Source organism: Rhyacophila brunnea, unplaced genomic scaffold (genome assembly GCF_057557595.1).
Source record: "Rhyacophila brunnea isolate RB1 unplaced genomic scaffold, BYU_Rbru_1.0 scaffold_1, whole genome shotgun sequence".
In the NCBI taxonomy this organism is placed as follows: Eukaryota; Metazoa; Arthropoda; class Insecta; order Trichoptera; family Rhyacophilidae; genus Rhyacophila; species Rhyacophila brunnea.
The window spans coordinates 36,598,473-36,625,777 of NW_028232751.1; the positions used below are offsets into that span (position 1 = coordinate 36,598,473).

The following is a 27,305-nucleotide window of genomic DNA, read 5'->3' on the forward strand; positions in this document are numbered from 1 at the left end:
GCGTGTGACATGTAACACATAATTTATTTTTTTCACACGCAAAAAAACGCACTCGATTGGATTCGAACCACCGATTGTTCGGTTATCAGCCGAACGCACTACCTTTACGCCACAGTATGATTCTGCAATCGTGACGATTATACAGTATAATATTATAGTTTAGAATTGTTCCGTTGCCTAGGCAGCGAATTTATTATTGTCGACCATTTTCAATTCCTTCCGTAAACAAACGATTAAATGTCAGTGACAGTTGGTACTTAAAAAATAAAAACAACGAGAAACCATTATATAATTTACTAATATAAGTTAAAGTGTATAGAAATAAACCAACGGCGTTCCAATAAGCGGTCCCTTTTCTTGAGTGTGTAATTTAAGAAGATAATTAAGAGCTAGTCAAAGAATATAGGTTATCACAAGTTTTGTTTTTGTTTTGTTACGCCAAAGAAGTATAACTTAACTCGTATGTATGTAGGTATGTATCTACCGCAATATTGACCTCACAACTTTGTTTCCTCCGGAAACTTTCACCATCCTGGATGCTCAATATTTTGTATAGATGTAAAAAATGTATATGTAAATATTTTGGAAAATTGCAAATATTAAGTTTATAATAAAATTATTTGTTATTCAAGACAGAAAACACAACATAAAACTTTTTTTTTAATTAATTTAGAGCATAACACTTTTCTAAATGAATTTTGAAAGAGCTCAGATAACGTAGTTATTGGAAATAGTTAACAACAGTGACACGTAGGTCAAATCGAGAGATAGATAAGAGCCGGTCCTATAAATATATGACTTTAAATTGATATCTATAAATCTTAATTGTGTTTATACATAATATTATTTATTTTATTTCAGTCTAAATACGAATTTATTTTTAATAAAAAAACGCATTAACTTTCGTGGTTTATAAAATAAATATTTTATATTAATCTATTTTTGTCTTAATAATAATTAATAATAACGCGTCAAGCATAATAATATTAGAGTGATCTCCACAGCTGACACGTATTTATATACTTCAGCTGCGCTCGGTTTAGTAGGGCAGTATTCCGATGTTTTTTTGTAACCTATTCCCTCCCCTGCTCACACTATTGTATGTAGTTTGTTATGAAGTAAAGTTGATCTGTATGGCGCGTGTCACATGCCGGGGAGCATCCGCCGAAAGCAACAGGTGAGCAGCGAATGTGCGGAGAGACCGCTGCGTGCGTGCATAGCATGCTCCCTCAACACGCTCTTCTGCTGCGAACCGAACACCCGTACTATTATTCAATACTATCGAAGTAACGATAGTTATTAAAATAGTAACGAAATATATCGATATATATATATTCAATGGTTTAGTGCAGTGTTTCCCAACCTTATTTGTGCCATGTCCCACTTCAACGCTTCAAAAATCTCCATGCCCCCCTTATCAAAATTTCATAGTTATCTAACAAATTCTGAGAAAGAATGAATTACTTCAAATAAAAAATGCAGATAGGCAATATTATTTAACTTTCGTTAGTAAGTGACTATGAATATTATATTAGATGTACAACTTGGAAGAAAATTAGTTCGATCCTGAGCAGCAAAGAGTTTTTATGTGAGATACTAATCTGATATCAAAACGATTTCTTTTTTTCAGTAACAAATCATTTACAACGCTAAAGCGCCGTATTTAACTAAATAATAATGATTTGCAAATCGCCCCCTGGTGGGGCGTACGCCCCACGTTGGGAAACACTGGTTCAGTGCTAAAGTAAAAAGTCCTCAAACTTAGTTTAATAAGGAGCACGGAGAGAATTGCCATGAAAGAAAAGAATCTAAATAGTTGTCATATGATACAAAAAAAAGTCTGGGAATGTTTCCGGTGCAAATACCCAAGACTGATGTCCCTATGCACTCAAGTAGATTTTGACTGAGTTCACAAGACTTTCTAAGTGCCTATTGGAGAGATGAAAGCGAACGGTTAGCGAACAAAAGTAAATAATTATTCTAACTAACAAAAATATACCGACGTATATATAGTACAGAAAACAAAGCTAAAATAATAGGTTCCGCAATATTTTTAAACGAAACAAAATTGGCGTTTGTGGCGACCAGTACAGACGGCTTGATGGACCCAACAGTTGGTTGAACCGACTTGAGCATCTCTACCTAAAATAACATGTCAACTTTTCATTGAAAAAAATACAACTTAAAAGTCAAACAGAAGTTAGACATGTGGTCAGTGAGTCAAATCAACAATACCGTAAATCAGTGATATGGAAAGTACGCGCCGTCGAAAAAATAAATACTTACAAACAATCTATCAAAATTCAATATGATGGAATATGATGAAAGATTCGTATACTTAGATGGCTGTTTTCTTCAGACGAAAACAAAATATAAACTGCTCTTCCCCTTTAGTTACAGTGAACCATTCAAAATCCTATTTTTGTATTTTATTAATTACCTACAACCAATTTATTTTAAACAGAAAAGTTATCCCATTAAAAAAATATCATTTGATATAGATGCATGAAGAAATATGCCTGATTCTAATATCTACGAACTGTAGCAACGCGCAAACACATTATTTACCCCCCCCCCCCTCCCCAATGGTGCACCCAATGTACGGCAGGCTACAAGGGTGTCATGAACCATTTCAATTTTTAGCGCAAGGAACGATGATCACGTCAATAATAGATACACTAGGTATCACGTCTGCAACATTACACTATATTATAATCTATGATTATATCGAGGACTATGAAAAACTTGTAGGATACGCAGATCCCCAACTCATTGGCATTCAATTGAATCACCCCATAGAACACGTTGTTGATTTAAATTATTACTTTTATAACGTTTCTATAATTTATAAAATACAAGTATGATGTGGTACAAGCGTAGAGAATAACTAAATATGGGTAACGATACCGAAAATCGATTATTCTATTCAACATCGCATCTCTAGTCGAGCCAACCTTGCCGGACGCCTGAACCACGTGCTAAAGCGTTCAGATAACATCTTACTCTCGACTTTCATCACACACGTCGCCGGAGAACACACACCACCATAAATCAAATACAAACTCGACAATACATTCACGGAAGCAGTCTCGTTTTCAAGTGCAATATTTATTGCGATTTTGGCTTGTTGACAGCCTAGCTACGCAGCGTAGCTAATAGACTGCTACGGCATTTTACTGGCTACGCTCGCATTTTGACCAAGTAATATTATTTCACAGGCGTGATCAGTTTTATAAATCTGTTCTGTGGCTTACTCAATATATTAGTTTCTACTCTTCTCAAGAATGACAAGATTTTTTAACAATATAATAATAGAACAATTTTATATATCTAATTCATTTCTCAAGATTTTAATTCGAATGAGTAATGGTAATTAAGAATTATGAACACTTACTAATAAGAGGTAAATAATTTCAATCTCTTTATAGTGTATGTTAATAATATGACGGTTATGTAGACTAAATACTAAGTAATTATTACACGTTTACACAGTCGTAAAAATAATTTCAATAAGTTTCTAAACGTAATAGATACTCCCCCCCCCCCACACGTGACACCGAATGTCCGTATTGTTTTAGCTCTGTTTTAGTTTCATATGATAATCATTTAGATATTTTTTTTGTAAGTTATCCGTACTCCTCTCTCGTTCATGGCTCGAAATGGACCGGAGCGCCGTTCCTATTCGTGAAATCGGTAAAGTTATCGCTCCGTCTCGTGGAAAAAATAATTTGACCGTCTCAGCTAAATAGGCCATATAATAGGAAATCTCTCTCTCTCAAAACTCTTATTTTTATGAAATACACATAAAATTTGATAACTATGTATTAGAAAACTGTCGAGCGCTCCGGTTCGTAAACTTTTCCATTTCGAGCGCTGCTCGTTGTAAACTCAGTCAAAACACACTTAATGCGTGGTGACCTGAGTCTTGAGCATCTCATGAGACATTCCCAGGCGTTAAAGACTGCTGATGCTTCACAACAAACGTTGAACCTCGTGGTGTGATTAAGACGGAGTGTGGTGCCGGGCGAGTTGGTTTTGGATAGAACTATTTAAATAAAAAAAATCGACAATAACACCCTTCTCAATATTTAGATTAGATTAGATTAGATTAGATTAGATTCATAACTATAAAATATACTTCCACTTGCAAGTGATATTGTGCAAAACTTAGGATAATTTTATTACTTAGTACCTACCTATTAAACTTCCGCCGGGAAATGAAAACTTTGGTAATAAAATATAATCACCACAAGATAATATGAAACTATTAGATATAATGTTCTATCTATATGAAAAGCCATTGAGTAATAACTAATAACACGTAATGTAGGTAGGTAGGTAGGTACATCTAATTGTTTTGGTTTCTGTTTCATGTCAAATACTTGCATACCGGCAGTACAGCGTACCTGCTCCAAACAAGTTTCATAACATCAAAAGAGCATATATTTGTATAAGACTATTATTAATGTATACATCGGGCATGCGTACAATCTTTTAAATTTATTCAGGCGTTTTAGTATCTTTTTACGCGCGTTAGGCGGTGGAAACTTTTTAAAATATCTACCTAGTATAAAAGTACACAACGAATATTAACGGAAATAGAAAAGAATCAATAGCAGTTATTTGTTTCTTATAACTATTACGTGAAACGTTACGTTTTCTAGTAATAAACATTTAAAAATCGGATAATGAATATTGTACGCACATTCAGTAAATTAACCCGATGATTTTTTTTACAAATGGAAATGTTATGATAACTCATATACTCGTACCTGTAGGTAAATTACCTACTTTAAAGTAAATATTTTGATTCGCTACTTATTTGGCTTAAGCGTCGGCTTATAATAAATGTCGTTTTTAAATTTGTGTTTCGAGACAGAGTATGGACCTAATAGTTTGAGCAAGTGGCTAACATCCATTTCTCGTAAAAACAAACATCTGTTAATACAAACCTCCACTCTGTGGAGGCCCATATGATCCTATTAGAATCGGACATGGTCAAAAGAAAAAAGAAGAAGGTTTACAAATCTATGATTTGAAGAACAAATGATGGAACTATAAGACATAGTCATATCATTCTTTGTATTAAAACGCTAATGGCGATTCCACAATTCTTGCAGTGTTATTGAATCGATAATCATATAAGACTTAAAATTCTGTGGCTTGATAATATATCTAAATAATACTTGAGGATAAGAAAATTGGTTCTTGTCTAGCGGCAAACAAATTTTCAAAATACCTAGGCGATATACTGAATTATTTGTTAGGTTAGGTTAGCATTCTTAAATAATTATTTATGAATTGTGCCGAAATCGGCCATGAAAATTGCCGCTGTTCCCGCCTGGCTTCCAGTAAACAGACTTGTACCAGACAATTTAATCGAGTTGTCTTTCGATGCATCCAGAGATAAAATACAAACATTTTTAGTTATAAAGACATTGAATTGACGTTCATTGAAATAAGGTAAGCAACTAGGTACATACTATTATACAGTAAAGTTATCAAGTTAATATTGGATACAATTAAAAAGATTGAAGTTAATAAAATTAATCTATTTGTAGAAAAATAAATTTCAGTTTGAAACTAATAAAACGCCATTTTCATATATTATTTATATTATTCTTTTGTATGTAGCATTTTACTTAGTCAAACTAGTGCAAATTGAATTAAGTAGGTACCTACTGAACTCTGTTGTAATAGTTTTCTACTGCAGTTTGCTTAGTGAAAAGAAAACTATGTTACAAGAATGTTTTAAATGACATACTGCAATATTATTTTCGTAATTCTTTTGCGAAACAATACACAAATTATTATTCTTCGTGCCGTTAAAATATTCGGTAAAAAATAAAAAATATGCTCGACATTTGAATGTATTTATAGAAATGACGAACTAGAAACGAATACAATAATATTCTAATACAAATATATTATTTTGATACAAATGCGCGATATAGTCCATTATCAAAGAGATGAGCAATGAGCAAATAGGTACCTATGCGAGACGCAACGAAAACATGTATGCAATATCAACGTCGTTTACATTGTGAATGAAATATTGCGATATCGGTGTTTTGCATGTGGAAGGAAAATACTTTTAGTTCAATCAATCCTTTTTAGATACATATTGAAAAATATATAGGTATCAATTGAATTTATAAAACACACAAAATGTTTTCACTTGCCCAATTTTATTCATTAAATGCTTCCTATTTTGCCATATTATATTCCATATTCTTACGTAAACTATAGAATTCCGAATAACATTTGAGAGATACTTAATTTATTATTTATCTTTAAGATAACATTGCAGTAAATATAGCAAGACAATGGAAATATTTGATAAAAGAAAAGTGTAGCAAGTATAGTAAAATTTCAAAGCACGTTGATCAGTAGTAATGGTATTTTTGTCTTAACTTTTATCTGTGTGAAGATAATTGGATGTATATCAGGCATATCCAACGTGTTAATCGCAGAACGGTTTTTGGTCAATAAAGCCGATAAGAATTGAATAAATATAAAAAATGTATTCATTCAGTTGTAGAAAGTTGAAGAAAAAATTAATATTAAAGATCGTTTTAAAATTAACCTTTGTAATTTCGTTGGATTACTTGATTCGTATTGCATCACTGACGGCATGTCGCAGGAGTGAGAGAAAGAGAATATGTGGATCTCTGAGGCGCAGTAGTCTCTTTGCACGGTAGGAGAATAGTTTGACGATGAGTGCAATAGGATGTCCAAAAGAAAACCAAAACTAGCGATGAATGGGAGATTGAGCATTTCGTTGTGATGGCGTAAAATAAAATGTTTAATTTGCAGCGCCTCAGTCCCAGTGTCCTCCGACAAAATATAATACGTTTATTTCAAGTCGAAGAATAACAATAAATTGGAGAGTGTGATAGATCACTGTCTGTTTTGATACTGGATAGTAGATCACAATCTACTTGCAGTTGGACATGTCTGATGTATATTATAAAACCTTTCATACGTAGAATGTTAAGGTTTTTGCTGCGACGTAGCAAAATATGTGAATATAAAACATACAAATGTGCCTCAGGGATCAGATATCGAAAGACAAGAATGTACCACACAAACCCCATTTTTAAAACATAAAAATATGAAAAACGTGATATTGTAATAATATTATTACATATTTTTTGTTGTGGTGCATATAGCCTTGGGCAGACAGGTGAAAAATGTCCACCCCTCTAATCCTAATCAATTGTACCTATATTAGAAATTTATCAGCTGTCCCTTACTCCGACAACCAAGTTGCTCTGGTTCAATAACTAGAATTAATAATGGTTATTATAACAGTAAACATACTCAAACGTAGATTGTAAATAACTTAAATTGTATACCTACTATTCCATTCAATATACACACTCGCCAATGGATAACGTACAACACAATACAATTACTAACTGTTTATGTAGTGATATTTAGGCTTAAGATTGTTAGGTGCTAAAAAATGAAAAATAAGTACCTAAAATATGTAGATATAATTGGAAAATATGTTATTAAAATTTCATAATTATGTGCTAAAAAACAAAAATAGGTGCCAAAAATTTAAGTAAGTATTACAATAAATCATATATATTTCAACAGTTTAATTTATTATTTATTCACAAACAGAAAACGCTTTATTACAATAAATAATAAAATAATGCTTCAAATTTTCGAAAGTGAATCTTTGACGATTTGTTCCTAGCAAATTTTTATACATGGAAAAACTTATTTCCACTTCTACATAATATGTTATTATTGCGTATGTAAATGAAACTATTTCTGAAGTAGAAAAAATTGAAACATCTGATGCATCTGATGGTTTTCCAAAACAGCTTTAATATTCTGGAGCGTTGTAATATTTTGTATTTATTTTTATTCCAATTGGTTCAGGAACATTTTCTTATTTTGACAGCAGTATTTTTTAAAATATTAATTTGCTCCACTAGTGACTTTGTAGATGATTCTAACATTTCAATTGTGTTTACTAGTGTTATTGTGTTAATTAATTTTGTGTTTATGTGAAAATATGTGCTTAAACCTAAAATATGTAACTATCCAAAAATGTTTAAAAATAGGTGTTAACAAATAGGGCTTAAATATTTCGAAATTGTCTGAAACAGATAGATATTTTTGATATTTTGTTGTGGGGCGGGGCCACTCACAAAACAAATTTAAATACCTAAGAAGCCTAAGCCTAGTGATATTAAATAAATATTAGAATTTAAAATTAAATTCCATCAACTAACTACCCTCAGTCGATAGTATTAATATTCAAAGGTAGATTTTGTAGGAAAATAATAATTGTGGTAATTTATTATATTATTATTAACGTGGTAAAGTTTACTGTGTAAGGGGAAGAACACACTTCGTGTAAGTGATCGATCAATAAATATAATATTTTTAATAGCACATTTATCTAAAGTTTTTTTAAGATATGTAGTATCTAAGTAAACACTATAAATAAATATAACATATTATCATCTGTCAGTCATCTACCATAAATCACACTACAATGTCATACACATGCACAACTAGCAACATTCAATTGTTTAAATCTCTTCATACATACGTAGTAGAATAAATTAAACCATTTTATTGTGAAGTCGGCTTGTGATATTTTTCTAACAATAGCACTAAAAACGTTGTTTTAATGACAATTGATAAAGCAATGTAAATCAATAATAAATACATTGTATTATATGCAGTAAAATAGTTTATTTATTCAAGCTGGAAACACATTTTAGCGAGTAGGTATGTGAAATTAGAAAAAAATGAGGATTTGTGAAATAGGTACAGCGTTACAGATAATAATTATATATTATGTAGGTAACTACATTGAAGTAAATGAAAAAGATTAAAGAAAAAAGACTACACATAATAATTGATTAAAAAAATTATGAAACACTTAATATGTTGTTTTTTTATTTCGGCCGCCCCCAAAGGAGATGGGAGAACAATGTCCAAGAGGGATTCAGAGAGGCCGAGTGTAACTAATTTAAGAGATATAACTCGGGGTGAATAGAGATATCTGGAAAACTGTTGTACAGTCAACCATCTATCTTAACGGTCTGTAACGTCAACTTAACCAAGTATACCTATACGTTAACATTACATTTTTTTTTCGTAACTGTCCGAAAATATTAGTATAATCAGACAGATGTTAAAAGAATAATCAGACATTATTGACTTATACATGGACGAGAATAAGAAAGCCCATGTAATTGAGTCTGTTCATATACCTACATCTAGATCTCATATTCATAATACTTATAGGTGAATATGTTGAGAAATGACTGCTATTCACATTGCAATAAGAGTATAAGTATAAGTATAGGTATATACAAATTTTTGTTAATGTCTTTACAGCAATATTATCGTATTCTGTCAATGTCCACACATTTTCGCATAGATATTAATACATTCTGAATATATGTAGTTTAAAAATAATTCTACTTACATTGCAATAAAAGTGCATATTGCAGTATTTGACTTACTTTAGCAACGTGTCCACTTTGATATTATGATTTACTTATATCGAAGGTTATTTCCACCTATAGATCAATGACTCTATGGAAACTGTGTGTTAATAATTGTTAAGTAATTAAATAAGTATCTTTAATTATTATATTATTATAGGACGGGCATTTGAATTGGTAAACATTTTTCACAATGCAGTAACGACCCAAACAATATTTTTGATAATGACATTCATTATACAACTTAATTTATTGATTAGCTTATCGTTCATACATAATTAACATACAAAATAATCAATTTTATGACGTTTATAATAACTATTTACAAATAACAAAATACACAATCTAGCTATTTACAAAACATACATTATTAGGCAATGGTTTGACAAATAAATACTTATGTTTCTGGATTTCTTGACTGGATGCATAATAAAATATATATTTATTATAAAATATTGGTACGGCCTAATCTGCGAGAATGGTATCTTGCTATGTCGTTATAATCATGAGCTCTACAAGCTCTTTAATGAGCCTGATGTCGTTAGATTTATCAAAACCTAACGTATGTACGTATATCAACAGACAGTGAGAAAACGTCTAACGTTTAATGGTATGTACCGTAGAAAACACGAGTGCGGGAAGATCACTAATTAAGAGCGGAGTACCGGCCAGAGTGGAGGTGTCAGTTTGAGTCGGGCGGGGTCCAACTCGGGTACGGGATCACTCATTGTTGTAAGGGAAGGAGACCATTTCAATTGACATTACAAATGTATCTAACTTCACTACTAACTAAAGTTACTAACTGATACTCGTATAGGTATATCAACATCGCATATATATAGATTAACTCAACATATAATTATAAATCGTACTTAAAATAAGTTTGAACTAGTTACATCTATAATACCTAATTATATTCTAGTCGATTCATATTAATAAAAGTAAGAATATGTTTTAATTATTATAGCTAAAGCTATTCAATTGAAAATTCTTTTATTCAGGTACCCCCACCTGGGAATTCAGAAATAATTTAAACTGAAATACTTAACGGGTGTGGAGTAATAGGCAACCGATTTCGAGTGTGGAAGAATATGGGATACACTTAAACTCGTGTTAAGAATACGCGTGTCCTTTGTTCTGATAACTGCTCTCAGTATATGTACTGACGCTCTTTCAATATTGGTGTATTTTAAGGTTGCAACACACACTATTGCACGTTTATAATATGTGGTTCATTTTCGTATGACACTAACATTCAAAACCCTGTGTCATAATGTAGTATTGGGAGTATAGCCTATCAGAATACTACTTATTAATCTGTTCTATGGTGCCCACTTATATGAGTGAATATTACAAAGTCAAGACGTTCACAACATGACATAAAACATGTACATAAATAAAAATAAGTTTTGTAATGGAAACAGTTATTTAATACTCGTATGTACCTAAATATAAAACTATGCCTTTGTTATTGCTGTATAAACATAATTACTTTTCAAATCGTATAATATACTCAAAATGTTATATTTGATAAGCATATAGGTACTTACCTACGAACGTAATCTATTTTTACGTACATAATAATATAAACCCACTTAATAATAAAATGGGACATTTATTTTATTGACCTAAAAATAAGCAATAAAATATACAATAATATTAGTAAATGATATTATCGTTATTTTTATGAATATTTTATTGATTTAATCAACTTCAAATTTTTATTAGAGGTTTAAATATGGCGGCGTAATTGTAAAAAAAATATTTTTGGAGATAGCAATAATAAATAAAATGCTTTATCTATTCAATTTAATAAAACTATATTGTTTGATTATAATTTGATTACACATACGTACTATCATTAGTAGAGAATATTATTATATAGTTAGTTTATGTAGGTACTTTACTACACAACTTATGTTACACATAATTATATAAGCCAAACCAAACGGAAATTAAAAAAATGTATCCCTATGCTGCATATTATGTAAGTCTGCGTCATAATATGCAATTAATGCATTAACATAATATTAAACTTATATTAATATAGGTATCTACATTTGGATGTCAAAAGTAAAAGGTCGGGTGTCACATATTATTATTAGAAATTGTTCAAGAGAGGACATAATGTAAAATAATATAACTGTTTCGGCACATAGTGGGGGGGGGTATCTAGACTAGTGTTTCCTAACTATGTCAAATGCAAATAAATTCGTATTTCAAGAAAATCTTTTAAATCCAACAATTTTCGTGTAACGTAAAATTCTAACTCAAGAATGTTGAAAGGCACTAATCCAGACTACAGAACGCACTACCAGTATTTGTGCAATAAGTGAATTAATTCTGTGTCATCATACCTATTGTATTAATTCTTAAATAAAAAAAAGTTTAGAAGTACATACTACAAACTAAATGGTTATCCATTACAAAATGGACACCCGACTTTTTACTTCGAACGTACAGGTTATAAGTTGATAATTTTTTTCATTCCTCTAAGTTACAACGAAAATTTCCAGTGGCAGACAATACAATCGGACAAGATTTAAATCTAAATGTATTGTTTTTATTAATAAGAAAAGTACTATGCCCCACCCGACATAACTCATGTTTTGTATGAAAATGGCTTATGCCAATTCGTTCAGTCCTGTGAGCGCTTGCAAAAGGGGATGGAAAGTTTTATTGTGAAATTTTAACACAACGCATTAATTGTAATAAGTATAATCATTAAAAAACACTTGATGGCCATAATAAATCAGTACCTATTTATTTTAAAAAAGACAGAAGTCTTATCGAAACCGAAATACAGCTGCCAGCAATCAAATAAAATATTATATAAAAAAAACCGTTTAAAATGTATTGTATACTTACAACCATTTTTTTTTTTTTGTATTTTGCTACGGAAGGAAAATATTCACAGAGGCTCTCATAAACAAACGAGGTAAACGAGAACGTGTGCGTGAAAAAAATACAGTTTCATCGGAAGTAGCGACGTGTGGTCATGTAAAACGTTATTTTGATTTACGTAGGTACCTACGTAAATTTATATGTTGTGGATTGTTAAAACTATATTTAATTTTATACCAATATATGCAGGTTGAGTTTCAAGCAAGTATCAGTAATAGTTTAAAAACAATTGTATAATTTGTTTGTGGGATTTTGTTTATATTGGTCTGAACCAAGTCTCACTGTGCAATGGTTGAAATGGGTGTTGCCAACCATCGTCATTATTGTTCAACGTAAAACAAAATAAGATAATCACTATTATTTATTACCATAAAACGAGGCTTATCTTCAATCTGTATTCGTTAACACATGGAAAATAAATAGACAACGTATTATTCTACGCCCAACTATTAGGTCAGATTAGTAATGTTATTTTAAGACCGACAAATAACACAAAGCATTAATTAATTTTGAAAAATACTTTGATTTAAAAAAAAATCCTCCCATAATATGTATTAATATTATTTTCTGAAACGGTGGCTTCAGTAAATTAAGTCTATAAAATATTGCAAGTAGATATTTGATAAAATCAACAATAAGTATATTATATTAGATAAGATATTCACTTTTGTAAAATATTGAAAAACCTCGGAAATATATTATTTAGTAGAAAACTCTTGGGACCGTGGTATATTTCAATTATCGCGTACTTAACTACTATCAACCAATCAAGTTACCGATTCGTGTTGTTATTTATTTGTTGTGGATACCTATCGTGACGAGTATATAACTAAAGATTCATTCGGAAGTTTATTTTAAATCCATTCATAAAATGATTACACAAACAGTATTATTAACTTTGGAAAAAAAATCATGATTTAAACATGACTTGAAACACATGTGAAAAATATTGTACGCAAAATCCTTCGGTTAATATTATGAAACTTCATTATAAGTATATAACCCCGTGGACATAAAACTGGGTAAGGAAAATACAGTTCTCTCAGAAACCTCGAAAATAATATTAACTTCATTAAAGCTAACAAGGAAAATAAAAATAAATGGAACATATTTTCACAGACATCGGAAAGTAAACTTCCAAGAATTAGTTAGCTGGTATAAATAACATAGATACGATTTTGGTCATTTTAGATTTAGAGAGATGTTTATATGTATATATAATATAACTTATTAGTTAACCAGTTGAAGTAAAGAATAATTCCATGATGAAATCAGTTTACTCGGTTACCGGATAATTAAATTATTCTATACTATAATTATGTATTTACGATTATTGGCTAAATATACATAGTTCAAATAAAAAATATTATTAGATTATGTTTTGCCAATAATATTTATATCCGATTTTATAAACACTAATTTAATTAGTTAATTATTCTTCTACTTCAAGTGCCTTTTCCAAGAGGAGGCTGGCGATAATCAGACATTTGCAGCGCTCGAAATGGAACAGTTTACGAACCGGAGCGCTCGATAATTTTCTGAAGATATTTACATAATTACCTATCAAATATTATATGGCCTATCTAGCTCAGATGGTCAAAATATTTTTTCCACGAGACGGAGCGATAATTTTACCGATTTCACGAACCAGAACGGCGCTCCGGTGCGTTCCTGTCCATTTCGAGCCCTGGACATTTGTATACTAATATTAAATTACATCAAAATGACACTACATTAATTAGTATAGACAGTGTTATAACAACAGTGTGACTGCAAAATTACTTTATGAACGAACGCTAAATCAGAAGTATGTAAAATTAAAAAAAAATCCATGAAAATTTACTATTGATTTGTATTCACTCGATACTTCATTGATAATATAATAATTATTAGTACATATCCAAGTTATTTGTCTTATATACTTTATATATAACTCAGGTGTAGATATCCAGCAATGACTCATTTTGTTTTAAAATAAAATACTTACATTTACGAAAAAATAAATTTCCTAAATAGAAACATCGTTTGCTGCGAAAAGACATCATCTAGTATTTTTGTAAGACATAAGATATCTGTAAATATTAATTTATAAAATTGCAATGTCATCAAAATTCTAATAATATTGACGATAAATAAACTCTGACTGACTAAATTTAAACAACAGATACCTACTTATTATTGGAATAGTCTCTAGGTTACTAATTTAATTTTGTACCTATGTGTATTTATAGGTAATGCAAGTATTTATATTATTATCTCAATGGTAATAATATCTCTTGCGTGTTTTATTGAATTAATGCTATTTTGTTTATATAAAAATATATAATTACGTACACATACATGTTATCAAATAAATGTAGTTTAACAAAAACTATAAATGTGATTATCTTTATTGTTCGATTTTTTTTTAACTTTTCGCAGCAACCTGACAAGATATCCTAAGAAATATAAATTAATGTACTTTAACTTTTATGGATGTTTTCCGGTTTGTAAATAGTAAAAGTCTTTTAGGTATAGTATTAAGCATTATTGCGCTTACATAATAGTTAATATGTATTAGACGATATTAAAAGTATGCACTTACATACAGGTAGGTAAACTGATTTTTAGAATATTTACAGAACTTTATCTTTTTTTGGTTTTATGGCCCGAGATATAAATAAAATTGTGTGTAGGTAAATAAAAGACGAAATATATTTAACGAAACATTCAAGGAAATAATAAAATATTACGTTCTTCACTATCTTATCTGGTCGGAACAAATGTAATAATGTCATGCCGGCTCATAATGTGGACTTTTAGAGTAATTAAACTTATCTAAATCCAATATAATAAATAAAATAAATAATTCCCCATACCTACAAAATTAAAAAATAAAGATGCCATTGAATTAATCGCTATATTCCATTAAATTAGGCAGGTAGGTAAGGCATCCACCTAGCTAAACGATTGTAGTACCTGTAATCAATAATATACTGAATATATAATAAGTATGTTTTTTTTTTTTTACATAATTACTATTTTCGTCTATGGTGTATTTATAATCACCAAAATAAATTTAAAAAAAATACTCTGTAGGTATACGTATGTAATTGGCTATTTTTCAGTGTGTAATAACAAAACATTATAATATTTTAGATATTGTGTATATTTATAATTAGTAACTAATAAATAAATCTTTATCCATCGACGACTACCCAAAAATATGAAACAATTCCAACTAACTTCCTGGTTAAATACAAATAGTTGAATGACGATATTATAAATAACAATCATATTATTTATAATACTATGTCTTAGTTGTGCAGGAGAGTGATAGTTAAGTGACAAATTCTTTACTGTCTATCAATATAATGTATTTCATTGTGTAATATTCGCCACATCTTAAAGTAGTTACGTATAAACCTTTGGATGATAAACTGATATTTATAAAATATCTATATACATATAGCAATAATATCCTAGTTTAATGTAGCCAAAAATGAGGTGAAAGCAGCTTATGATCCTGTAAAATATATTAGAGGCACCTACCTAAGTGTTGATAGCGAATCTTCACTTGGTATGCATTGAAAATTAATTTAAAAATACGTATCCATCCAAATCGATTTACACAAAAGTTTTCCTGATATTTTCAATTCGAAAAGAAATGATTAATACGATTAGGTATTCAAAAACAGCTTGTATTATTTAAACAGGTGAATTGAGAGTTCAAGGCTTTCCGCTGCCACAGTTCTCGAAAGTGCATAGAACATTATGATATTACATATACATACACAATATTATGCGCTCTCAATGCATTAAAAAGTAGCAGATATTCATGAATGCAATATCAAATGCAACACAAGAAATGGCATTGCGAATATAAACAAGGATAAGCGGGTAAAATTAGTTGATGTAATATTTTTGTATGATTGATATCTGTAACAATATTAACATGAATACAGGTAAAATATCTGTTGGTTTATCGTCATCGCCGTTTTGACACTCACTGCAAGTATGTTAAAAAGTATTTTTTTTATTAATTAAGTAGGAATCGACTTTCACGTCTAATTTTACTATGCAATTAAATTATTGTGTACCAATCAATCAACTCACCTATAAAAGTGCATACATATTCGGTATTCCACCAAAACCTACATAATTATATAAATTTTGGCAAAACAGCTGAAAATTGACCAAATTGTATATACTTCATATCTACATTCTCTTTTAAACAAAAGTATTACTTAATCATTATATTATTAAAAGTTTATATTTGTTCATATCTAAACTAAAATAATAATATGATCCAAAGAAATGTAGGTACTGATTCTGTTGTCATTTGGATATAACTAATTACCATACATTTCAATAATATGATTTTATTAACAGCATAATAAGACATAGATACCTACATTAAATATTTATAAGATAAAACTCATTCCATTAGCATTTTCGTATTAATTTCGATGTCTACCATTAAAAATATTGGTGATTTCAACATAAGTACACAATATATAAGACACAAATAACTGTAGAACAGTGAAATAATTTATTTTTTGTTGATATTCAAAATACTCTTCATGCCCAGATATTAGTATTTATTTTAGATTCATCACGGTGACAAAATTAATTGTTTTTCAAGTGAAATATTTAGACACGCTCGAAAAATTCTCTTCAAATTAAAATGTAATCTAGCAATTAAGTACACAAAAGAAATGTTAAATAAAGTTCTTATCAAAACGAAAGAAACGAGGTCTGACTGAAAACAATATACTTAAGTATTTCTGTAGCATTTTTATATTATTCACTTATTCAGTGAGAAATCAAAAAACATTCAAAGGCATATTTTTATAAAACCGCTGTAGCATAATTTGATAAAAATATAAAAGACGTTTGAATTTTCATAGAATAAAAAAGTCCTTGGTGTAAGATAATTAAACTGTCAAAAATTACAATACAGTAATTATATTATTCGCCGTGGCTTCTCAAGAATGTTTTATTAGAAAAAGTATAATGTTTGTTGAATGTGAAAATATACGTTGTATGCAATCTAGTTACAGTAAGTAAAGCAAGGCAGGCAGAGCGAGCGACGAGTTTGCTCTGAAAAGTGTGACGAGTTTCGGGGAAAACTTTTAAGCTATCAAAAAAGTAAGTTCGTTCTAGACATCTTAATATTTTCACGAAATCTTTGGATTGCGCTGGACCTATCATTATTTTTATTATACGTCTTTTACGAATAAATACTATTTTTTTTTAATTCGCTGGCAACAAATTTAAACAATAAAGAGTAAAAAAAGTAAATAAATTGGAATGCAAAGTATTTTATAGTAGATGTATTATAAGGTTTATGAAAAATATAGTAGTAAATAATCAAAATAAAAGTTGCTGGATTAACTGATTTCTTGCATAGTTAAAAAAATATAAATATTAAATGTCAACATCCAAAAGTGAACGTTATAATAAATTAATTTTGAATGTCAAATTGACACCAATGGAATAAATAAAATATAAAATAATAAGAACAATAATTAAAAACGCACAAGATAGTAAATAGATAATAAATGAGAAAATAGACTTACCCGTTCCTCTTCGCGGATCATCTCGGCTATGCCAGGCTTGATCTCCATGTCATCGGGGTGCATGGAATGTGGTGGAACGAGCGGCGGTAAGGGCGGCAGGGATGGCATCGGCGGCAATGGAGGAGGCGGCAGAGCGGACGGAATCAGTCCACAAGGTGGTGAATCGGCGTGAGAGCGTTCAACGCCAGGGTGCTGCCGCTTGCGGTGCTTTCCGCCGGAAGGCTCCTCATCAGGGCGATGATGAGGAGCAGCCCTCTTAGGCGGTGTTACCCCGCCGCTGGCCGCACTGGCAGCGCCGCTCGCCGCCGAGAGGTCATGCTCTCCGTTCACGTCTGCCAATCCTCGGATTTTAAGGGATTCAGCCACCTTTAGAAGAGGGCCAATTTGCTCTTGCGAGACGTTAATTTCTCCCTTATACATAAATTCAACGACCGCCTTTAACTCTGGCCATTTGATGTCCCGCATAATAACGATGGGATGTTGGCAGGGATTTTCAAAAAACAGCGTTTGGAAGTAAGGGCTACAAGCCGAGAGCACCATCTTGTGGGCTTTGAGGCTGTGGCCGTCGCAGGCGAGAGTGACGTCCACGAAGGACTCACTCTGCAGAAGCTGGTCAAACACGTTCGTGAGGTTGGACTGATAGTTGTTCCAACGGAGGCAGAACTGCTGAGGGAACGCGCCCGATCTATTGCTGCCGTCCATGGTGGCTTTGGAGTCGTCCTCGGGGGGAGTTGAATCGGGTTCCTCCCTGGGGACCTCCGGGTTGGTGGTGTCCCCCCAGGTGGCTCCGGTCGCCTCGCCTATTCTGACGACATCTGCAAAGCAGGACAGAAACGGCGACCGGTTAAAGTCAACGAGAGAACCGCGTTCGGCCAGTTTGACCAAATTTTGATGACAGTTAAAAAATAAAAGTTATAGTTCAGTTGGATGACGAGAGTTCGTGGAGGACCGCGATTCGCGTCGGATACATTCGTCGCGGAGACTCGATTTGTTTGTTTACGGAGCGATACCGGCGTGCGTCGTAACAGCGTGACCGGGTTCAGGCGACTGACGGAAACGTCGGAAACAGAGGGCGAGCGCGCGAAAGCACAAGTGGCGACCTCCGTCGGGTAGCGCCAGTGCCGGCGTACTGAAAATTGTCCGGCCCCACGCGGGCAGCAGCGAATCAGGGAGCGTGCGCCCCCACCCACCTGCCCCCACCATGCTGACGCAAAGTGCAGTTCACATAATACCTAAGTAAAATTCACATAGCTAGGTAAGTTGTTTGGGAGACGGGTGTGTGCGAGAGGGACCGCCGCCTCTCTGATACCTTTTAATGCTCCTCGGTACGACTGCTATATCAATATGATATTGTATCGATCGTGGAATACTAATATTATACGAGTACTTGCGATTTAGGCCTACGTACTCTCGTCAATATTAATGCAATAAATCATTTTATCGCAATTAACTACACCACGTGCATCGCAATCACTGCCCACGAGGTTACAATCTTACTGTAATCTTTTCAAAAAGTAAAATAACAATTATACCAACATGAGTAGGTAGGTACCTCACCTCATCCACTTCGATTACATTGTGTAAATATTTAATAGAATGGGTTGATAGGTATCCAGTAACAATTAATTTATAATATGGTCTCATTGACTCAATTATAAAAAAACTAATTTACCTATAACTTAAAAAAGATATAGCTACCTACAAAATGACCTCAGAACCCAATCAATCAAAATACCAGTAATCATTGTCAACCATTCGGTATTTTTTTTATGTCTATGATTTGGATTTGAATAGGTACCTACACGTTATTTATTATATCAATGAAATATTTATATTATTAATTATTATTTAAAATATTATTTATATACTCTTTAGCTATCAAAACAATGTGTAAATAATATTTTGTATGGATATTATCATTAAAAATGACGAAATGATTAATTATTGTGATCCATATATATATGAGTACCTATAGTAATCAATTATAACGGAAATAGTGAAAATAGTGGAATGGAAGAAGTCGAAGGAGAAATTCATTCTCTAGAGTCTAAATGAATCGATTCGATAATACAAAACAAATAATCTCAAAAACATTGACAAGCAATAATTTCTTAAAATAATTTTACACTTTTTGCTAAGAAAGATAGTAGTATATTATGAATACCTAGTGTTATAAACATATACCTAATCTATATTATATATAAAATAATATTATTTAATACTTAGAAGATAGTACGAGATATAATATTATTAGTAGGTTCCTCCACCCACTCTCCCTTTGCGATTTGTAAAATTGGGCCAGACTACCAACACAACTAGACCCCTCCCGACGAAATGTTGCCGCACACTTCTGTTGAGGCGTGTGTGGACGACGCTCAAGATCATATCCCTGCATGCATTTTAAAAGTGCATCCGCTGTCGGTGCCATTTCTTGTTATCTCATATAGTGTGAATTAGGTAATTATTAATAAGCGTGCGAACAATATTTTATCGGTCACCCGCACAGCCTTATTGACAGTTCCGGAAAATGTTAATATTGTACCTATCTAAATCATGAAAACATAATATAATTAATAATTATGCTTAAGAATGTTATTTTTTTTAAATTCTACGGTGCATACTGCGCCGGATTTTTTCGAAAAAATCCTACCTACCTGTTGTTTAACTAAAGTTACTAAAGCCTAATAATTATTTTGATATTATAGAATAACGAAAGCCGAGTGGTAACATGTCAGTTTATAGATATCTATATAACGTAGTCGGTCTTGGTTTCGAATCCCGGGTTGACAAATTCAAATGTTGTTTTTCCAATGTTCTATTTTTGCCATCTCAAGACAGGTGCTTCGCGAAACATTTAACCGAATACTACCTAGGTATAAATAACTTGCAGAAGCGAAAGTTATTCAACATCTTTGGTTGCTACAAATGCTATAATGCATAACAAAATTCGTGAATTTATTAATAGGAAAATAAATAATAATTTGTCATTTTTTATCATGGTTAATATAGGGCCTCTATATCAGTGCGTCGAGCCTCTACGTCACTGACGCCACTGGCGCGCAACATATTGATGTAAGTATCTATTGATATTAAAATTAAAAAAAATAATTAAATAAATGTTAATAGGTATTTAGGTAGTAGGTAGGTACTTAAATGTTTTAAAAAAAATGCTCTTATGAAAAGTCGAAATTGGTCGTTCGTACCTACCATCTTTTCAATTATCCAACGAATAGTTATTGTGTAGGTATTAACCCAGGAAATACCCATAAGGTAATATTTATATTGACATTTTATTAAAATAATACATTTTAATAAATCATCTACTGAGGAATAGAGTATTTCTACGAAACCTACTCTGGATCAGCGGTGGTTTTAGATAAGTGGAGCCCTATGATTCTTTTTTAAAACTAAGATGTCTGTACGTTTTAATGGAACGACCGCATCGTGCACTTCGTGGAAAACCACCACTCCTTTCAAAAGTAGCATTCCCTCGTTTGCCACCCTTTAAAATTTACCGCCCCTGAGCAACGCATGTTATGACTACCCAACGGCAGGTCACTGTACCTACGTAAATACTTATGTTGTAAAACGACGTTATGCATCTCTATTTAAGGAAGAAGACTTTTACAGTATTTCTTACATAGGTATCTACCTAATAACATATTTTTTGCAGAATTATTAATCAAATATATTATGTAGGTATGTACCTACCTAGGTACCTATTTAAAAAGTTACAATAAAATTATAAATAAATAAAAATATATTGTAGTGTCCTAGATATTTGATAAGATCGTGAGCACACAATAACTAACTACGAACAAGTGCAGCTCAATCAACCCCATCAAATAAAAATGACAATGAAAAAAATGTCTCCAAAGAAAATTAAAATTAAAAAAAAAAATGAAATTTCGCCCCCTCGGAGTGTCAGCGCGACATGACATCGCCAACTTTTACTGCGCATGTGCGTTAGTGGGTACAATTTAAATACATTTTAATGTTTAGGTTAATGATATTTTTTTATTGCTGCCAGAGCTGTAAAATGAACGCGTCGTTGTATAAAGTTTGTATAACTACACAGATAATAAAAAAATAAACTAGATGATCGGAAAATCGTGTTATGTGATGCATTTTGCATCGTGTTTGTAAATACAACTATTGTGACATAGGCAGCGCTCGAAACTGGAGCGTTCAATAATTTTCCAAAAATATTCAGTTATCTAATTTTATAAAAATAAATGTGTTTGGAATTATTTTTTTCACGAGAAAGAGCGATAATTTTGGGGATGTCATGAACCGGAACGGCGCTCCGGTGTGTTCCGGTCCATTTCGAGCTCTGGGCATAGGTACATAATTCGTATGGCGACAGGTTGCAGAAGACAAGATATACATAAAACCGACACAAAACACAACATTTGAAGAATGGCACAAATATATAAAGCTGGTAGAACCTCAATCTATGCCAGCGCATTTTGGTAAGCTTGGTGGATGACGCAGATTTCCACGGGGGGCTCACAGAACGTGGGTCTCAATCATCTTTGCGTTTTTACTAGCAGTACTATCATTTTTCACGCGTCATCTAGATTGAAAACACCTTAATATTATCAATTGCTATTTTCAATTTTTGGGTTGTCAGCTGAGAAATGAAAGCTACGATTTATTTACAGAAAATATACAAACATGATAAGAGGGTTGAAAATAAAACTATTGGTATTCTGATCGTGATAATTATTTTATCGTTATTTGAATGAATTTATACTTTTATAGGTATTAATAATTATTACGTGTCTTTAATAGATAGACCTCATGGGATTAGCCGTAGCGTCTGAGTAAAGAAACAGTTGCGTATTCAGCCACCAATCGTCGTTTTTATCAGAGCTATTATTAAAATTCCCCTCGGACGGCAACTTTATTTTTTTAAGAATTATTTTAATGTAGGTATAATATTATTATACGCATGGCCCCCAAGTTAGCATTGTTGGCGGGCCCCCCTACCTATCGCTAAATATAAAGGCAGTGTGACACTCTACAGTAGCGTTTTCCAAATGGTGTATGTGGTAAAATTAATGTGTATATTTAGTGTTCTTTTTTGTATATTTTAATAAGTACCTACATCCATTTGAATTATGGAGTTGTCGAATGTCGATACAAAATTATAAATTGTATCGTACAACAACATACTTTTAAATAATAACATTACTGAAGGAAACTAGCACCGCAGGCGACTTTTTTTTACTATTAGAGATATTTTGTGATGTATATTTATATCACTTATCTGGTTGACTCGCCACGCCGGGCCCTTCTTGAGCCCGGGCCCCCAGGCTAGAGCCCTGTCAGCCACCCTTTTGTGGGAGCCATGATTATACGTATAAATGAGACAAACTAATTTCAGTATTCACCCACCGATGCAGGAGACTGGCGGGTACATTCCCATTTTGGAAAAAATCCTCGACGCCAGGACAAAAATAAAAATTTTGAATGTAGGTAGGTATGTAATATTATGTAGTAGGTACTTACCTAGTCATCTAAACCTAGTCACATAAAACCCCACGCTACTTACCATTTAATGAAACAGTTAAACCACCAGTGTAAAAACTAAATTATACCCACCCAAATATCATAATCAACAGTAGAATAATGTTAAATTACTGTTTTCATGAGTTTTTAATAATCAAAGGTTATATTTTTATCATTATTTCATAACTACCTACTTAATCCTCGTCTGAAATGTACAATGGAATTAAAATATCAATACTAATCAATTAGCAAATACTAACAGGTAAAATAAAAATATGTCATCTACGTACAGTCGCTAAAAGCATTAATTGTTTTCTGATATCCCTGTAGATTTACCAATATTAACAAATCTTTACAATGGAAATATGAATCATTTGGAATACATTTTTATATGTTCTTAGTTGAGCCGCGAGGGGGTTGTTTTATGAAAAAATAAACACTCATCTGAATTTTTATTTTCTTTTTAACGACAGCTGAATTTTTTAATCGAATTCTATACTTTTTATAAGTACTTTATAAAAGCACAAGTATATTATATAGGTACCTACATTATACATATGGAAATAAACTTATGCATATAAAAAAACCAATAATAATATACAAGCATCTAGAGAAAAGTGATGCGGCTTGGGATGGGTGGGGGGGGGGGGGGGTCCGGCCGCCCTCAAGATTAAATATTTTTATCCAATAGTTTCTAAAATAAAAAAACTCGGACTGTCCCGGATCAATTTCTTATAATAAACAATGGCGATTTTAATTTATGACAAAAATGAATATGGCATGTGTCATTCACTCTTATAGACAGGGGATGCAAAAGTTCAGGCTAACAAATATTTACAAATATTTCTGTATATATGATATATTATATAAAATTATAGATATAATATATCGCCGGCGCTAATTATTCCACACGACGTTTATGCAAGTTTTCAGGAGACTTATTCGAAAAAGGATCTTTGTTGGTCATGTCATATTATATATTTTCACCAACTACGCTGCCAAAAGTACTCACGGAAAAAGTCCTGACAAACGTTTTGGGAAGCTGAAGACTGAGAAGGAAAAATCAAAACCTCGTTTTAGTGACAACGCTTTAAATGCCATTCTCGTTTATCAACCTTGAATTTTATTATAAGTAAGTAGATACTTTGACAACTAGGTGGACCTAGACTTGAAATTCGAAAAAAATCACCATTGAAAGTAAAATGTGAACCTGTTTTCATTATTTTAAAGAATCATTTTATGTTTTTTTTTTTTTTTTTTTTAAATAAATGTTGATTAATTTCTTCATGTGGTGTATAGCGACGACCACGCCCCCCCCATTTGGTTCAACATAAATTCCTTACAAGTTGCAGATTTAGCATTATTTATTGGCTGTTAATGATTATAATTTCATATGGATAAAACGAGGGAACACTAAAACAAGGGAAGTTTATTATCTTTTGAGCGTGGCTGTAAGAAAGTACTACGAGTGTGGATAAATATGGAATAAACCTTATGTTATTTTCAATATTTCAGTTTATATCAAAATATACATACCTACATTCATTTTTGTCGTGACAACGAATCGCGCATTCAATATTTGTAATATTTTATTTTAATTTTTTGTATATCTGGTGTTTTATGGTCAGACCGTTGTTAAGTCATAAACCAAAATAGGCTTCAAAGTCTCGGTCTAATGCGACTGACTTTCGCATTTACTTATATCTTATTAATCTGTCTTATGGATAAAACTTTTTTTCTACAAATATGAAAGCGATCTAGAGATCTAGATATTATACGGCTATGAAAAACGACGACAATATTGATAGCATGGTGCAAAAATAACGTATAATTTGAAGTTATACCTAATTGTTGTTAATAGCTTCAGTAACAAACATAAAAAATGTTGTCGAAAAAAAAATCTGAACCATTTCTGAACTCGTAAGCAAAAACAACACTAAATGGTACCTAAATAGTAGAAATTACCATTTCGCTTACTAAGCCGAGCACATGGGCCTAGACAAATGTAATTTTTAAAATAAAAATATTTTGTATTAAAAACAGTCATTAATCATTAAATCATTGCTCTGGATCAATCACACGTTGAAAAATGACATAAGATTTTCGACAGGTGCATGGATCGAACTAACGCAGTTTCAGAGACCAGCTATTTTCATTGGGAATAAAATGGAAACATCTTAGTAGACATCGCTGCTATAAGAGGTTGTGATCGAGAAATCTCGAAAAATAATCAATAACGGAAATTCTTAAATTCGTCGGTATATTTTCTACCATCGCCCACAGTGGTTCCCTCGTGGGCTTATATTGTCGTAGGTCCCTGTTTTGAATCCAGAGTCTGAAAAATTTGCATGTTGTTATTCAATGTGTGTTCGTATCAGAGTATGGACCTCTAATAAGTAGAGGAAAACATCCATTTCTCGTAAAAACAAAATAATATTTACAATCTCCACCATGTGGATGGGCCCATAATATAATCGATCTTCATGGGATAAAAAAAAATTGACCGGAAATGCTAAAAACAGCATAAAAGTTCTCGACTTTCTATCTGAACTAAAATCTTCGATTTGAAAATCTCGATATTTAGAAAACGATCGAAATCCTCGAATATAAGAACGTAATGAAATAAAAATTAATAAAAAAATCGTCTAATTACTGATAAATACCGTAATAAATTGGGGAAGCTGTATCGAATCCATAATAAGGTCTAAAGCCCGTTATCTGTTACGAGGCCCGGATGCAATCACAAATCGCAATAAGTGGCTAGTCTTGGTGGGCATTTCGGGCATAAGGATATTTTGTGGGGTGCGAAGGTGTCGCACGCCATTCAATCCACTGCGATTTGTGGTGACGTATAGCCGTCGTAATGGCTAATGGTCCCCCTCAGATTAATTATCAAATATTTATTTCAAATTATTGATCATATCTCTAAATAATCCATTAATCCATTCGAATAAATATTTATTTACTACTTTTTATTAAAATTTCGTAGAAAATATTATTGCTTTGGCAAAGTAATGTGTAATAAAAATATGTTTAATTGTTTCTTTAAACTTGTGTTACAAATTATATGTCTACCACAATAATTTATTTTACGATATACATATTAGTATGTTACATATTATGCAACGCATGTGCCCTACAAGGGGGGGGCTGACAAGGCTCTAACCTGGGGGCTGGGTTTAGGGGTAGAGGGCGGCATTGCAGGTCGAGCAGTTAAGTGAGATAAACACACATCACAAATTTGTTCTAATAGTAAAAAAGTCTAAAATAGGCCTTATTTTGCTTGCAAAATATTAACAATTTAAAATATATTGCTATGCGATCATACAATTTGATGTGATGTGATGATTGATATTCACGTGTAGAATTTTATGTTAATAATTGTTTTTAATGTGGTTCCTGAATAATAAAAATAGCTATTTATCCAATATGGCGAAGGGCGCATGTTACTTGACTACCACAAAAGGGGGTTGCAACCAAGTGCTTCAAAATAATATGATGTCGAGTGCCGACCACTCAATAATTCAAGTGAATTTATTAAAAAGAAGAGAAAACACAAAAAAACACTAAAAATACTCTTCATTTTACCACGTGGAACCGTGGGATTCCGCGGAATGCCATTTGGGGCGCACTATTGTGGAACATCACACTGCCCTTAACCTTAGAGATAGGTAGGGGGGCCACCAAACATAATGGCCTAGGGGCCCACTTCAGAATGTTGGGACCATGGTGTAGCGATTGGCCTATGGGCCATCTTATAATAATTTACACAGAAAGTCCAGTTTAACATAAATCATTAGAAACTTCTGTAAAACTTTACTTACCCGATACATTTATTGCTTGA

General features: G+C 32.1%; 1 protein-coding gene across 2 annotated transcripts in view; it reads right to left on the minus strand.

Annotated features, from left to right (window-relative positions):
* Positions 1-19,078, minus strand: part of LOC147079724 (protein bric-a-brac 1-like) — a 489,046-nt gene extending 469,968 nt beyond the window's left edge. Inside the window, exon 1 of one of the 2 annotated variants that reach the window (XM_085943612.1) lies at positions 17,948-19,078. In XM_085943612.1, the coding sequence (XP_085799738.1) occupies positions 17,948-18,649 (702 nt within the window). In that variant the 5' untranslated portion in view covers positions 18,650-19,078. The remainder of the gene's footprint in view (positions 1-17,947) is intronic. The other variant, XM_085943602.1, reaches the window with a different exon arrangement.
* Positions 19,079-27,305: the final 8,227 nt, after the last annotated feature.